The sequence below is a fragment of the Paramormyrops kingsleyae genome, chromosome 9 (genome assembly GCF_048594095.1).
Source record: "Paramormyrops kingsleyae isolate MSU_618 chromosome 9, PKINGS_0.4, whole genome shotgun sequence".
Taxonomy (NCBI): Eukaryota; Metazoa; Chordata; class Actinopteri; order Osteoglossiformes; family Mormyridae; genus Paramormyrops; species Paramormyrops kingsleyae.
Genome location: NC_132805.1, coordinates 34,990,958 through 35,008,363, shown reverse-complemented (window position 1 = coordinate 35,008,363; position 17,406 = coordinate 34,990,958). Strand labels below are relative to the sequence as shown.

The following is a 17,406-nucleotide window of genomic DNA, read 5'->3' as shown; positions in this document are numbered from 1 at the left end:
AATCCCTGTATTTCCTCTTTAAACAGTACAGATTTATGTATAATGGAACCTTTGTTATAATTGTTTCCAGTTAATTTAATTTACTTTATATTAATATTAATCTGAAACATCATTCATCATAGAGGTGGGCCAAAAATATTTAATAAGTAGTGAACAATTAAAATCATTTGGTAGAACGTGAACAGCAGCCTAATTTATTTTAAACACAGTGGGTATGTTTCATTGTCATAAATCTTCACACAAACGATTTGCTTATGTTCTGTTCGAATTACAATCTGTCGTATATGAAACACTTTGTAACTCATTTGATTTATTTGATAATTATGACACAGTAGACTGGTTTATAGCTGTCTGTGCCGTCTTCATCCAGCAAGGAATTCTGGGACGTTGACCCTGCAGTCTGCTGAAGTATAAATTGTTGAATGTTCTGTATGTGATTAATGGTGTGTGAGGGAGTGCAGAGAGAACTGTGTGACCGGAGAGAAGATGATAGCCACAACGGACAGGCCCTTGAGGTGTAACTTTCCTCATGTTGTTAACAGTCACGATGTTGACAGTTCATGCGTCGATAACATGAGGAGCTAATTACATTGACAACTAAGACAAGTCAACAGACGTCATAATAAATGACAAGAAGTTGTCTCAAATTATATAAAAGTTCGACACCAAAGTTTCTGGGACTTTTTCAGTTTTCATGGTTAATATTCTGTGGGTCAGTCAAACTTTAGTTTGGGGGACTGCTGCCAGTCACGCTGCTGGAGTATAGCTCATCTCTAATCCTCTTGAAAGCCTCGAGGTCCACTAACCAAAGAGCGTACCCCGAGCCGCTGTTCGACTTCACAGCCATAACAAATCTAGTCAGTCTTTGTTCATTGTTTACTTTCAGTCATAATTATCGTGAGTGATTTGGAATTTTGCACTCCAGGTAATGATACAGGAAACCTAATTCAGATTTTGTCAGACCCCTGGGCGAAACGGTTTCCATGGTGACGGGCTGCTTGAAAAGATATTCATTAAAAAAATCGATTTTTTTCTCTCATTTTCCAGTCAAGTTTTCTCTTGTACGTGGTGCCATTTATTCACCTGTGAAAAGCCTTTGAGGCAGTTCTGCACAGTCTGGCCTGTCTGGACAGCTGTGGTCACAGTGCAGCTTCCATTTAACTTTACTGGTCTATTTTGGTAGCAGTCTCTGGGCTGTCCTTCACCGTGAAGGGTAGCAAGGTGGGGTGCCCCCTAGAGACGACATCAGAGCATTTTAGCTTTATTTTTCAAACAGAACTTTTTACCAGAAGCTGACCTGAAACCAAGCTGTTATGTTTGATGGTTGACCAGTAAGATACAGCCTAGATCAATTTGTAATGATTATTATTCATAGTGTGAATCTGAATTGCAATTTTAGGAAGTGGTGCAGATCTAAATAATACCACACACACACAGGATTCGTAATTGTATCTTTGTGGGGACTCTCCATTCATTTCTAAGGGGAAAACTCTAATTCCAACATGACAACCTTAACCCCTACCCAGCCCCAACCTTAACCAACTTTTGGCATTTTTAATTTTTTGACTGCGTTCACAGATCTTTGTGGGGACCTGAAAAATGGTCCCCATAACATAAAAAAACAGATTTTTATTACATTGTGGGGAACATTTGGACTATTGGACTGAATTTCCCATTACTTTGCTGGCAATTCGATGTTTGCTTAGACCTTGGAGAGCAGTAGAATCCATAGCAGTCATTAAATCCAACTCTGCCTTCGCTCTGACTCCAGTACAACAACAGCAACTGGTTTTGAGCAGAAGTGAAACTGCTGCGGATACCCGGGTATGGTGGCCTAGAATTACTGCTTTGAAACTGCCTCTTAAATGACTTTTCTAGCCTCAAACACAACTGGATGCAGTTAATTTAATAAATGCTGGCATTCAATTCCAATAAACAAAACAGGATTAAAACCGTAGTGTTTTTTTAACACACTGTACTTGTTTTTATAGGGCAAATTGAGAGAAAATAACAGAAGTGTGGAGAAACAATCGGTCAGCACATCATAAGAACAGCAGCAGAGATGACAGCATCCCTCAGTGTCTGATTTCGCTTCATCATATGTTTAGACATGTGGTCTGGTGGTGAACCTCGGAGGAAAGAGAACCTGCGAAGGGGATGCTGTAGGTCCGTACGGCGCTGGAAGGTCCAGCTCGCGGCTCCACTCTCTCCGGCCTCCCTCCCCTTAGCCTGCTTACCGAGAGGGAGTTTATCGGGAGCCTGCAAACTCGGCAGTGGGAGGAGGGCAGGCACACCCACCCCCCCACGCACCATATCGATCCTTAGTCATCATCAGACCGACGAGTGACACGGCCTCATCTACTTGGCCTGCTGCTTTAGAGGGGGAAAAAAATGCTGAAACATTTATTTCAAACAGATTTCATACCTCGTGCACATCTGAAGACAAGTGGGTGACAGAGAAACATTCTGGGGCGGGGGGGGGGGGGGTGAAAATGAATAATGAATTTGTTTGTAAATGGTTTATCAAGACAGCCAAAGACACTGCAGAACAGAAGTATAAAAAAGTAACCAAGGCAAGGAAAGGCAAACATAAGAGGGCAGAGTGCAGCTTCTGTGTGGATTTAAAAACAAAACGGGTGCAATAAGAGAACAACAGCAGAGAAAGGTTATAAACATACGGTTATGGCTTGAGTTTTGTTGTTTGGCTGTTTGACATGAACTTCTGTTGTTTTTTTTCTGCTTAAGCACAGCAAAGGTAAACATCAAAGTCATCAAGACACAAGTGTTAGGCCATATTACCACGCCTGAGGTCATGGCTCCAGATCAGCTTCTGAGAAAAGTCTCCTGTAGTGAAGGTGGGTTTGTAAATTGAGGCTATTAGGGGTCTGGGAGCCTATGCAGTCCTCGGACCAGATGTGCTAGAGAACACCTCCATAGACGTGCATGACTTCCTCATGTGCAGAGAGCAGCAGTGTGGTTACCAAAGAGTCATTTTTTATTACAAGTCCAATTCCACAGCTATCCATACTACTAAAAATAGCATAGCGATTAAGACAGATCAGCAGGCTTTGAACCCATGACCTTCCAGTTTCCAGCACAGTCGCTGGCCACAAACCAGGTTTCTTCATACACTAAATGTGCTGTGACAGGTGTAACTGGACAGAGACCTGATACACCTCATGTAAACACTTCAAAGAATCAGACGTCGGAACCTTAAGTTTAGCAGTCCAACGGCACCATTAACAAATTAAAATATAAATAGGCTACAATGAAACTTCCTCAATTTACAGAGGAATTTTGTTTTATGTAGATCAATTTAATGAAGTTTACGATTATTGTCGTTTCTACTTAGTAATGCTGATGACTGCTAATAGGCATGAGAAGAAACTCAACACGGTACATAGGTTCGAATGTGGGAACGTTGTACATGCAGTAAGTCTGTAGAAAACAAACCGCGTGTCCGAGCGTGTAATTAAGGTGCAAGGAAACTTTTTGTTTTTTCTTACTACAACGAGAAGGAGGTTATAACTTATAGAAACTGGAATGATAGTCTAAAAACCGCATAATTAGTTGCATTTAAATCCTAACATGATAGAATTCGGATGAAGTGTCAGTTTTGCGCTTAGACACGTACAGGAAGCGCCCGAACTGTCTACTGTGAGGCTCACATGCACACGAACATTGTCGCGTTTAATACCGATCGGGACGCGGCTGGGCAGAAACGCGCCGCTCGGACCGCCAGGTCCAGCGCCTTCGGCGTTAGTATCGTAACCCGACGGGCAGGGCGAGGTGGCTCTGAAAGCCCCCGATCACGCAAAAAAAAGAAAAAAAAAGAAACTGCCCCACCCCGCAAATACATCACTGCGGCTAAAAAAAGAAACAGGAAGCAGCGAGGCATGCTCTTACCGTCTAATGGGGGAGGACAGCAAAGCGTGCTAGGAGCCGCTACGAGAGGCGTTTATTTCCGCGAGGATCCGGAGGGGAGCAGGGGTGCCTGGCCGCGCTGAGTCCGTTTCAGGGGTACGTATGTACGCATTGTATTTACAATAATGCATATGATCGGGCGACCCCCCCTCCATCTCCAGCGCAGGCAGGCAGGTAGGGGCTGACAGGCGAGGAGCCTCCGTGCGATCCAGCTCCTCGATCGCAAATGTACGGCAATACGAGGGTGTCCGTGTATGTCACCGTAGGCTCGTACTAATGCATGCAGACCGTCCACTTACTTACCCACCTCGGTACTACGCAGTTTTACCACACCTTAAAGGTAGCATTCCTGGGTTATATTCGCGCATATGTTTTTCACACATACGTGTGCATTTGGGTTTCCAGCTCCGGCGGGGTCCCGTGCGGCTGGAGAGCCAGCTGGCGCCCCTGCGTCGCGGCGTGGACGCGCACTGACCGAAAACGGCCTCAAAATCACTTAAACTTCAGTGATCCGACGCGCTACTGCTTGCAAGAAGCTTTCGGGGCGCAGTCGACAGCCTTGTAATTTCCACTAGTCTCGAGAAACTGGGGCCCCAATGTGAAAGTCATGTGTGTTGACAACAAACGTGTATTAACTGGTGCGAAACAGAAGAGTAACTTTTCACAACACGCAACACCGTTAAAACTTAGGGTCAGGGTGTTAAGTCATGTCCAGTATAGGTATTATCCAGTCGTTATGAATAAATATGAAACACACTTTAAATATTACTTGGTAATATGAACCATGTGACATGTAATGAAAACTCCATTTACAGCACAGAGCAGTGAACCATTTGCTAGGGACCTGCACAGCCTGTCAGCTTATCTGTAGATCAACCGTCGAACTTTTCGTAGGGTGAAGCTAGCTGTTGGTTTTTTGGGAGTTTAGAGGTGTTGGGGCATTGGGCGAGGTAGGTGTTAATCTGCACATTGAACTATGAAGCAGGTAGAGTGGATGTGGAACGTGTCGCTGATGGTTTTTGGGTTGTGAATTCTTGAGAGAGGTGTTGAGTCATTGCTTTGCGCAGTGGGTAGTGGGACCGCCTGCCACTCGAATGGACGTGGCATTGAATACGACCCCCGGTCTGTGTATATTGAGATCGTGTGTTTCAGACTGGCTCCTAGCTGATGTTTATTGCCAGCTTCTCATTGACTTTGTTACTTGGGCATGATGACAAGCCTAAGTGGGTAAGTACTTACGGGAAATTGATGTATGTGTGTCCGGCGTTAAAACTGTAATGTGATTCAAAACAGATGGTGTTTGGGAGAAGATTTAAATTCTGTGTCGTCTCAGCGTGGACCTGCGGGTTACTTAGCATGTTAAGGTTGACTGACGACACCCAGAATTTTTTTCTATAGCCTGTGGTGGATCAGCTGAATTTCTAGGGACGATGCTGATGGGGAATTTAACGTGGAGTTTCCATTTCTTGCACATCTTTCCTTGGAAAGTAGCAGAATTCTCCGGAAGGCTGTGCTACTTCAGGTCTGTGCATGAGTGTGGTGGCATGATGGGTGAAAGATTCCTCCACTCCTGTGGCTGAGATGGAGGACTGCCTTTATAGCTGAAGATGATTGGAGCTTCTGCCTTGTTATGCATAACGTCAAAAGTGTTTCGTAAACTCTGGCCTGGTGCCTTGTCAAGAAATTACACAACTTCTTTAGCTCAGGCAGATGGACTTCCCTTGAGAACCGTTACGGAGGCCACTGTGTGGTGTTCTCTCTTTTGGCAAGAAGCTTTCGGCTCCAATTCAGCGTGTTGAGTTGTGTTTTAGGTGTTGGTGAAATTAAGCCCTTGTTTACGTCTGCTATTTGCACACATGGCTTTCTATAGTTTTTTTTTTTCCCCCCCCTCGCATTCCTGGTTGCGCAACACGTTCCTTTGCCGTGAAATAGTTCCCTTCATCTCTCCAGTCTGCCAGTGAATGATCTGACAAGCCCAGACACAGAAGATAAGCTCAGGCAGCAGAGCAGAGGCAAGTCTCCACACAAGTGTTGGGGGCGGCCACAGCGAGCCCCGCGTGAGGCAGCCTCACTGCTGCATTCACCTCCTTTGACAGTTAATAGTCTGTCACTTTGGACATGCGCTGTCCCGCCCCGTCCGGACTGGCGGGAATTTCCTGCTGTGTAGCTGGCCTCTCTATGTGCTCCGTAGAAATAGGATGAGCCGCGTGTCAAGGAGAGCACCAGATGGCCAGAATGATCTCACATAACTCGTATTACCAAAAAAAAACATAAAAATAAAACAGAGACACAACACTTTTGGTGCCAGATCCCAGATGGCATGTGTTCTGTAGAACTGGGCTGGTGGGCAGTGGTGGCTTAATCCCAGACCAACAAGGCACCACTGAGGTACCCTGAGCAAGGTACCGCCCCCAAGCACTGCTCCCCGGGTGCTGAATTAGCTGCCCCCTGCTATGTCATGACGTCACATTTGGGCTAAATGCAGAGAACACATTTTGTTGTTGTGCTGTGGTGTGTCAACAATGACCACTGATCATTAAATTCTAATTCTAATGACCAAAAAAGACATGCTTCCCTTCAGCTTCACCTGTGCAAGTGGCCTCGAGGGCGGTGGCTTTCGCTGAGTGTCTTCCAGAGCTTAGCGTAATCTGTTTTTGGTTGGAGGTGGGTGTTCCTGACGATGGTGAGACCATGACCATCAGTCCTCCACACACCCAGATGATTGAGCCCGCAGCAGAGGTCCCATGAGATGCTTTGCTGTGTCCACTCTGCCTTTGAGGGCTTTTGAGTTGGCAGTAATTTGAACCTCTGTTGGACGGTCAGACGCTTCACGGTCAGCATGATAATGTTAATAATCTGCTTCTGTGGTGCCGGTGACATCAGTCCGTTCTGATACATAATGTCCACTGGGGGGGGGGACGCGCGGAAGGTAATTTGACTGGAGTGATGTTTCTCATACGTTGGATGGACCTTTTAGATTGAGGGTCAACTTGCACATTCACACGCTCTGCCTGGGAAAGCCGCTGTTGCCACGTTATCTGCCACGTAAATCGATTTTGCCGCTATTTATCTGTGAGTCGTCACCAGGCCGTCGCTGGTTTTTCTTAGGTTTCAAGGTCAACAGAGTTCATAAAGGGCCTCGGAACCTTTACGGTGCCCTTGCAGCCCATAGTGGGACAGAGGGGCGACTCCGGATCCCATCAGTGCTGGGGATCTGAGCCTCTCATTATTTTATCGTACGGCTCATAGGGTTACCTAGCTGCCCTTTCCTATGGCGGAGGTGAGAACCCTGCTCTGCTGTGCGCCAGAAGGGCTCCTCCTGGTCTGGACCAGCGAACAGTTGGTCTCAAATCCTCAGGGCAAGGGGGGGGGGGTGAAAGGGAAAATGCGAGACGTAGCGAAACTCTTGAAAATGTCAGTCAGCTGAAACTGAATTCATGAGAGCAATTTCACCCCCCCCCCTCCCCCCGTCTCAAAGCCATAGAATCAAAGACACCATGGGACCTCCCTCAAAACACCCCCCCCCCCAAATGCTAATGGTAGCAGGGATAGCAAACAGGGCAGTGTTGCTTAACTTCCTCTGAAGTTCAAAAGGTCCCTCCTGCAGACCTAAAGACCAGCCTCTTCTCTCAAACCCTAAATGTCATATTCAGGGCATCACTAATTCAACCACAGTGTCTCTTTAGGATTCAAACTTTTTTGCTTCTTTTCTTTAAAGTGAAAGTCCAGAGATCATTGATCTAGAAATTTAGCACCAGTCACAGTCTGAGGTGCTAATCATCTCCTTGTGTCAGAAATAAGCATAAGATTTGCCTTTTTCCATGGTAACTTGAAATTTGATTCATTGCTCTGGTGTGTTCAATGAAATGTGAGCATCCAGTCAGGAGTGGCGAACAGAACCACAGAAACAGGTGGGCCAGTGGAGATTCTGTGTGGGCTGCAGGTTTAGCAAATGGTAGAGAGGAACACACACAGGTGAAACCCCCAGGGGGGATCGTGTGAAGGCCGGCAAGGGCACATGGTCAGGGCTGAGAGACAAAACGGACATAAATACTCATGGGAGGTGTGGAATTGGGCACTCGGCCTTGGTCACCCAGCTGGTCATCTGCCTTTGCTCACTCGAGCATGACAGTTTAACTCCAAGTATGTGTCCATCTTCAAAATACGTTCTTCAGATTCTCGGCTCTATGGAGGGGCGGGGCCAGGTATGCGTGAGCAGAGCTGCCATTGGTTAAAAAGGAAATCCAGGACGTCAGTGTAGCCCTGGGGTGTTTTAGTCTGATAAAAACAACACAGGAGTTTGTAAATTGTCTCTTTGTTGCTACAAAAACAAATATTTTCTGATATGGAGGCTACCTGAGGTCTTCCATCTTTCTGAGTATCTACTGGAAACGCGTAGCTTTTGATTCACAATTGACGGGAATGTAATCAGGAATTAAATTAGGTTGCATGGAAATGTTTACAGAGCAGCGCCAAAGCTAACGTGTGTCCTGCATTATTAACGAGAATAATTTCCCCCGAAGCCGGTATTCGCTCGGATCGGCCATGTTTACGGGCCGTACGTGCAGCACCTCCTCAGTGACTGACTGTGTCACGTCGCTGGCGTCACTGTTGGGGCCTTGATACCCAGAAAGCATGATGCTGAGGTGACGGGACTGAATGCTGATTCTGGCCACCTGTCCCTGTACGGTTTCCCTGCCGTCTCATCTCGCCCGTAAGGGAGGCCATACCCTAGAATACCCTCAGAGCGGCCGGCTTGAATAGTTCAGTTTCAGGATTTATGTTTTTATCTCGGGTGATGTATTCTGGTCTGAAACGCCTGGGTGCTGAAACCCCAGGCGATGGTCACAGTTTCAGTGGGGTGGGGTGCAGACTTTCACCCCCCACCTAACCATCCATCCACTGCTATCCTGGATGCAGTCGCAGAGGGGCCTGGGATGCACCCTGAACAGGAAGCCAGTCCCTCACAGGGCGCCCAGACGTAGGTATAGTGTCTTCCACCTCATTTATTTTTATTTATTTCCTTCTGAATGTTGGCTATTAACTGCATTCCCAGTCTTCTTAATTGTGGTTTGGGAAATCACCATATCCCTATTATCACTTCCCCTTTTCTCTTTAGTGTGCTGTGAGTTTCTCAGCCACCTGGATCTGAGAGTTGGTTTGTGACCGGGCCTTTTCCCTTTATTATTCAGCTACCTCTACGTGTCTGTCACATTAAACGGGGGGGGGGGGGTGAAGCTTGGGCACGCCAGGAAGGAATGTACGGACTGTTGCTCACTCTTTTCCCTCCGTGTTTCTGTTGAAAGAGAAGGTGTTTTTGTCGAGGTACGGAGGCGGTGAGTTTTAACAAGCGAAAGGGTAAAAAAACAGGAAGTAATCTGAGACAGTCGGAAGGAAGAGGTCAGAGGAGTCATGCCTGTGCTACTGCCGCTCGGAACGAGGTCACCGCTGCCAGGCGTTCAGGCCGTCGCCCCACAGCAGACTGTAGCCCCGCGACATGTGATTAGACAGTTGAACAACAAACACACCTCCCATTTTTGAGCGACACACGAGTGTGTCAGTGCACCTGCAGCAGTTTGCTCGTTCTCTGTGCCTCAGAAGTCACGCGCTGTATCTGTGCTCCAGGTGTTTGCGTACAGCAAGATTTCACCGACTCCACAGCTTTGTGTCTCTCCCCTGTTTTCATTTTTAATCTGCCCCTAAGTGAAAGTGGTGCCGTTGTCTGTATTCTCGCCAAGAAAAATGAATAGAGGATAAACAGGAGGTGCTCGCTTTTTCTAGGGCTGCTGGGCTGCGGGCTGGGATACTGGTGACTGAGATGGTAGTTCGCCCTCACTGGAGGATTGAACCGAATAGGAATCTAAAGACTCACTCAGACGTTTTTGCTAGACTGTACGCTTTCATGCCACTTGCAAATGAAATGCAAATGCAGAAGGGGATTCTTGGCTGTCCTACCGCAGAATCGCGTTTTCTCCTTTTCAAGTTTCCCTGTGACTTGAAAAGGCAACGAAGAAGCAGAATCTAAGATTTATACTTGTTTATCAGGATTTTTTTGTCGAAAGTGATATATGAGCGAGAAAAGCTTGAGGATACAGAGTCAGCGAGCGGCCCGGAGCAGCTGAGGTTAAAGGCTTTGTTCAAGGCCGCAAGAGTAATAAGATTTCTCTGCCAGCTGAGTATTTAAGCTTTCTGGACATGGGCGGCTAATGAAAGGGGCAATGATGCCTCTGCAGCTGCAGATGGATCAGATGGTCGCTGGCTCAAATCCCGTGGTTGCCGCAGTTATATAAATATGACACTCTATTGATCCCTGTGTGGAAATTCTCACATTCCCTCTTCCTCATGACACATGTAAGTGAGAGTAAGCTCGGCAGTGATGGGCAGCCACCTGCCACAGTAGCTGGGACTCAAACCACCAACCTCCTGATCACCGCCATAGAGGCTTAGCCCACTGAGCCACATGCTTTGGGCTTTGAACAAGGCCCTTAACCGCTGTTGCTTCAGGGACACTGTCTGCTCTCGGAACCTCGCTTTGGACAAAAGCAGCTGTTAAATAAAGGTCAAATCAGGAACTTCCTTAAAATAACAAGCAAATATTAAAACTAAGAGTTGTTTATAGCAGACATCGTTCATACCCCGTGTACTTCTAAATCTCTGTATACATACATATGCAGAGTCACACAAGCATCACAGGACACCCACATGCACACAGTCCTCTCAGGACGATCGCAGCCGCGCAGAAAGGAGCACCGAAGCCGGTGTGTGAAACATCACCAGTAGCACTTGTGCCGTCAGGTTCACAGTGTGCTTCGACAGAGTGGATTTAAACACATGACCACCTGGTGTGAGGCCGCGGTGCCTGCTGCAGTGGGTCGTGAGAGTGTCTGTGTGTGAACTCGTGTGTGTGTGTGTGTGTGTGTGTGTGTGTGTTTTAACCTGACAGTCTTACATCCCCAGTCTACACACTGTTAGGACCCCTGTCCCTGGTCCAGGCTGTTGTGCGGTGATGCAGGAGAAGACTGACCAATGTCTGCCCTTCACGGAAATATATGGCCGACCTTGATTAATTTTATTTACTTATTTCTTTCTGCTGCTGGTAACCTGAAGAGGGTTGTGTTCATGTTCTATTTGAGTAGCCTGGGGGGGGAGGGGGACTTGGCGAGATCAGGCTCCTGTTTGTCATCTGGGATTGGTGCCGAGTCACGAGATGGAGTAGCATGCGGACGGCCATACACACACATACACACACACACACGAGCACGCACACACACACACGCGCACACACGAGCACGCACACACGCACACACACACACACGGTTAAAAGCTTGGCTCATGCTCTCTTGGGTTCTGCGGCTCAGCCCGCTGATCTTTGTGTTCTGGATATTTACTCATGTCGTCCTGCTGCCAGTCCGCAGTGATGAACACCTCAGCATCGGCTGCCGTCCCTTAAACCGAATCCCGCTTTAACTTCTGCTCCCAGCTGAGTCACAGGGTGACTCTGCTTTAGAGGACGCCCCTCTGGAGGTGCTAAGAATCACAGCTGATTCCTATTTATTTATTTATTTTTTTGCTGTTCTTGAAAATGCCAGACACTGCTCACATTAACCCGTTCTTTCATTCTTTTTTTAAAGGCATCCTCTTTGTTCCACATGCTTATCATTAACTAATGAGGCCTGATTTTCCCTGCTAAGTGCCTTTCATCGTCAGGTACCTTGTCAGGCAGGGGAAACATGCAGAATGTAAATGAACGGGAGAAAGAAATCCCCCCTTTTCCTGGCTTTTAAAACATTACGCTCGTTCAGAAGAGGTAAAGCAGATTTCATTTAATGCACCTTGGCTTCCAAAGTGCTCGGACAGTGGTTTTTAAATTTTAAGTTGTTAACAATGTAGTAAAACTTAAAAAAAAAAAAAGTTCTGCTTCTCAAGGGCTGTGCGGAGTCCTTTTAAGTTACTTATTTGCCCGTTGCACAGCGATTATGGACCTGATCATGTGATCATAAGGTTTGAAGTTCAGGTTCCAGATTGTACTGTAACAGTAACCCCATTAAGGTGTATATGACTGTTTCTTTGTTAGATCCATTCTAACAGGTTATCCATCTGCTAACCCTGTTCCTGGTCCTGGCTGAGGGCTGTCCCAGACACTGGCAGACAGCATCCCAGCCAACACGGAACTTTCTGGAACTTTAGTCAATGTTACGTGAAGGTTTTCTCAGTTGGCAGAAAACCTTCTTACTGTAATTTATTTCCGTTAGCAAAGGTTATGTCAGTGTCATCATAATAAAATAATTACCTGAACATATTTTTAATGCAATTACTGTTGAAAAATGTTTTATAACAATGTATTATTTAATGAAAGTGCTATATGTGTGTATTACAAACGCACTGTTCTGCTTTGAACTTATGACCTTTGGCATATTACGCACATTGTTACCCGCTGTTCTATCACACCCTCCATCAGTGTTTTTGTTATTATTTTTAGTTGTTCCCTTTGTAGCGTTTGGTAAACATGTCTAGAACTAAAAACTGTTACCAGTGATAGGGCACAAGGCTAGGGTACCTGAACTGGGGTGAGTTTCCTGAAGCCTCCTGTCATTCGTAAGTTCTGTCTTTTAACGTAGAACTTACTGACAGGGTAGCGTTAAGAAGGTTTCGGGGATGCCTTGGTCTATTTAGGGTTGCCAGTTAGCCTAACTGCATGTCTTTGGTCTGTGGCTGGAAAGCCATGCTTCTAGAGGAGATGATGTACGGCTCAAGTGAGATTCGATCCCTCAGAATCTCCGGCGGCGCGACGTAACAGTACTGATCCTGCTTTAACAGATAGGGTACCGCAGAATTTTATAGGGAAATGATGAGAAGAATGATGAGAAGCAGACTGACGTGTCCTGGTCCTGATGGTGTGATTCTCTCCCTTTCAGGCTCTGTCAGCAGCATGGGACAGTTCTTTGGAAAGCAGAGCCCTCATATGGAGAAGGTAGGGATGTCCCAGGCTCCGGGAAGGGGGGGGGGGGGGAATGCCAGCTTGGCCTTCCCAGTCGCATTGCATGCAGGGCTGTTGTTTTTGGCGAATCGCATGAAAAGTTGAAGCTGCTATCTGGCGTGTAACGTCACCAGCAGCTGAGAGCTGGGACCCAGAGCTGGGACCCAGTCCCCCACACCAGCTCCTGCTCGTGAGCTACTTGTGGATAATTAGGCTGGTGATATGGCCACGCTTTCCGCTCTCCTGCATCTTCATATCCCTGCGTCAGCCTTGCCGGGAGGGGGTGCCCTCATCCAATACCAACACGACAGGCCCACTGACGAGCGGGAAGCCAGTCACCCACCCTGAATGTGGCACCACACCCATCCCGGGGATCTAGGGGACCTGCCTGTCCTTCGTTTTTTCTTTTCGTAAGAGGTCCTGCACGGATGTTTTTCTGCCTCCTCCTCAGCGTATCCTAGCAACGGCTCTCGTTTCCAGCAGCACCAGAGAGCACGATCTCTGACTTCGGAACATTCCTGCTCGGCACGTTTTCCCCCCCCAATAGAGTCCCTTTGTGCTGTTGGTTCTGATTGCTTCTCTTGACTGTTGGCTATATTAGCTGACCCCCCCCTTCCCACCCCCATACACAGAATGGGCATTACATAGCTGTGCGGGTACAACAGCGCTATTATAATGTTAAAAATAATGACTTTTTAACAGGCCTAATTTAGAAACATTGCACCTGCACATCCTCTGCGCTTTTTCTGTTCCTCTTATCAGCGTGTCATTCTCAGATAGTCACGCGCATCATATGCCATGATGCCTCAGTGTTCCGTACAAGCACTTGGTTTTTCCTGATTAGCTAATGTTAGAAAGACATTTTAGCAGGCGAGTGGATATACTTGTTTTTGCTGGGACTGCTGTCAACAAGTAAGTAGAGGTTTTCTTAGTCGCATGAGGGATGCCGCTATTGATTCCCAGGCCGATGACCAACACCACCCCCCCCCTCCCCCCATTGCCAGGCAGCGGCACGGCCGACCATAAGGACGGAGCCTCAGATCGAGGGCCAGACGTGAGCAGAGCTGAAACTGCAGTCCAGTCTGTGAAGTCAGCCTTGATCATGGAAAACGAGCCGCTCATTTCCGATGGTCTGCCGGCCGCAGCGGCAGATTTAGGGCTCAGCGCTGCTCCAAACTCCCCCCACTCTCAATGCTATATTGTGTCATGAAAGGTAAGAGCAGTGGAGGGGGAGAAATGAGAGTTTGGCTGGAGCCCTGGAGTGCTGGGTGACCCTTTCTGGTTCCCTTCTCAGTTTCGAAAGTGCTCCTCCCTTCGACTCCAAAAGTACCTTTCGATAGCGAACAAAGAAATATGAGATGTAAAACACTCCATGGAAATGTAACCCAGGCAGGGACCTCGATCTTCGCTGACGTCTTTCTGAGGCTCTTGGAGCTGGGAATGGTGCCGATCGGGGACACTGGGGAGCAGGGTATACCCCGCCTAGTGCCCTCTGCTTCCCAGGACAGTCAGAAGACGGATGGTCCTTAGAGATCCATCCCGCCAACGGCGGCCTGTTACGCTTTGTTTGTGACCAATGACAGAAGTTCATAGATGAGCTGCTGTAGATGTCGGCGTCCCATGGGCACAAGCTGAGAGACGCTTGCTGTTAAAAATCCGTCCTGCACTGGAGGCTGTCCTGCAGGCCGACAGCCATCATACACGGGCCCGAGAAACCTGCCACAGAACACTCTAGAAAGTTCTGGAATTCTGCAGGGACTGCAGTTCCACAGTAGAGAGCATATTTAGGGACTGTATTTATAAGTTAAATAAATTCTGTCAGCGCGGCGACTAATAGATAACGGAAACAGGAAAATCGATAGCACAGACGCCCATGGATATATTAGATCAACCGAACTGGGCATGTTTTAGGTTCAGACCCCCAGCAGACTACTAATGATCCGTTTGCTTACTTGGGGACTTCAGATTGTCACGTGTGTGTGATGCAGTGTAGCGGTAATAAGTGACATGACAGAAAGACGGCGTGCGTCACACATCGTGGAAAACAAATCACACATTAGTGTTGTTTTCCCTGCCCTGCTTACTGTTGTGTGGGATCTAAGTCACCAGTTTAAAGAAGATTAAAATAAACAGCCAGTACAGTATGTGCTTATGTAATGAAATGAATTTCGTTATATAACATTATTTTATTGTAATATGGAGATACACAGTAGTAGTATGTACGGAATCTCTGTTAAATGACGCCTAAAAGTGTGGCAGCTCTTTAACCTTCTGTTCTGATCATCCGTGTCACACGCGTGTTATCTCTGTGAAACCGGCTGTTTCTGCATGCAGGCCGGCTGGCTAGTCCTCACCTCCCCCAGCTTCACGGTGCTCAGTCCCCTGGGGTCTGAATCCGAATATCCGCAGGGGATCCGAGGCAGCAGGACGACGTCTCCCCGGAGTCACAGCTCTGAAATGGTGGCGTCGTTTGTGATTGGCGTTTAAGATCACAGGCCGGGTCTCCCCACTGCTCTTGCCATGTATAAATCAGTTGATTTTTGGTATGGCGGACTTCCTGTCCTTCGACTTAGGGTTTCCCCTCACCGGAGGGCTGAAAATCAGGCTGGGTTGGGGGTCATATCAGACCCTTGGCCTTGATGAGCACGTCGAGTGTCCTGATTGGTTTTAGGCTGCTGGAGGGTTAGGCTAACAAGCTCCTTCTCTAAACTCTTACTGTCCCTCATATGCACTGGGCAGGTTAGACCACTGATTCTAAACTTATTAAAAATGTCAGCACACTCAGTAAATCTCACGTTTATTTTTAGTTTCTTGTCAGTCATTTTAATAGTGCTGACCTAAATTATACAGGTTTTCACATTTGGTGCAGAAGGGTCTTTGATGTAGCGATTTGTCACGGGTTCGACAGCAGCAACCTGAAAGTCTGATGAAGTTCGGGGGAATCTCATATGTTCAGTGATGGAATTATTGATTTCTTCCAATGACTCTCGGGATGAGATTAGTCCTTCAGGAGAAGTACAGTGAAACGTACGGATTACTTGTGGTATTCTGTGTCTCTCTTGTCCTGCATCTCCCTCTCTGTTTTGAAATGCCGGACGAGGTGTTTGGGAGGTACAGAGGAGGAGCTTCCTGCTCTGCTTCCTGTTCTCAGGCAGCTCCACGTAACCCTGGCAACACCCCCCATCCTATGCCTCTCCAAGCCATTGGATGCCACCTTCATCTATTAGGCCATGTGTCTCATTTTTGGATCCTGTCCCCTGTGAGCTCAGAGCTGACTCTGTCTCTGCAGGGGGAGGGTGGGGTCCCTCCACTGAGTCGTAGTCAGTACCAGTTAGCATCAGAGCACCTTTTCCATCAAGGAGATTTGTGGAAGTTCTCCTTCAATATCCTAAGAACCAGAGCAGAGCCTAATCCAGTTGGTTTCCATGGCATTCCCACTCGTTTCTCAATTCCAGAACTTCCAGTTGGGTCCAGAGACACAATCTACACCAGTTTGGGCTGTGGACGTGCTCTGGGTCGGACAGGGTGCACAGCAGTGATGTCACAGTCCCAGCTCTCTTCCTCCACTGTAATCCAGCGTGTCCAATAGGATGTCCCTCAGTGAGGAACCTCGCACCTTTTGGCCGTGTAGCTTCCACTATTTGGGATGGTTCTCCTCCGACAGACCTGAGACATCACAGCACAAACACAGATCCTGGCTGAGAAGCTTGCTTGGGCACCATCCCGCCGGGGGCCCTGATTAGCCGCTGAGATTTACAGCTTCGTTTGTTTCCCTTTGCTTCCGGGACTTTTAACAGCATGTAATGCTCTTCATTGATGCTGGGACATCAGCCTCTGCCTTCAGTTGATTTGTAGCACTGTGTAAACGGCAGGCAGCTGGGTGGGTGTGCTCTGCTGGGCACAGGACCTCCCCTGCATTACCCAGGGATGTTTTGGCGCGTAAACAGGATGGTGAAAATGCAGACTGGCAGATTGGTGGGTGAATGTCAGGCTGTGGTGATTTTATTGTTATCGTCGTTATCGTTGTTATTATCATCATTATCCCCCCGAATTCACAGAAGATTGTATTTATTTACTTAGCAGATTCCCAGAGTGCCCGAAGTGAGTGTCAGAGAGCAGAATCACAGAGTGTCCCTGCAGCCTTTAAGGGCCTTGCTCAAGGGCCAAATGGCAACATCACACATCACCTTTGACCCCAGATTCATAGCCTTACACACCCAAGAATTGTCTATTTTGGTTAGTTGTTTCTCTAAAACTTAAAACATATGAGGAAGTTTTGAGTTCCACCCATTGCCTGCTTTTACCTGCAAAGCAATGGTTAAGGTAAATGAATCTAGCCGTGTTATCAGAGGTGTCCTCTGAGCAGAATAATTAGCAAACGGAATAAGCCTTTTCTCTTTTGTTCGCCCCGCTCGTTAGTTGTGTGATATTTCCGTATGAAGCATGAATCAGCTCTACTTCCTGTTTTCCATTAGTGCTGTCATTCTTCAGTGCCCTGTGGAGGG

At 47.3% G+C, this 17,406-nt stretch overlaps 1 protein-coding gene across 1 annotated transcript in view; it reads left to right on the top strand.

The window, feature by feature from the left end:
* Positions 1–3,692: 3,692 nt before the first annotated feature.
* The window catches only part of LOC111844834 (myelin basic protein-like), a 35,817-nt gene continuing 22,103 nt past the window's right edge, over positions 3,693–17,406 (top strand). The window contains exons 1-2 of the mRNA XM_023813676.2: positions 3,693–4,020; positions 12,840–12,895. Coding sequence (XP_023669444.1) covers positions 12,854–12,895 — 42 coding nt within the window. The 5' untranslated portion in view covers positions 3,693–4,020; positions 12,840–12,853. The remainder of the gene's footprint in view (positions 4,021–12,839; positions 12,896–17,406) is intronic.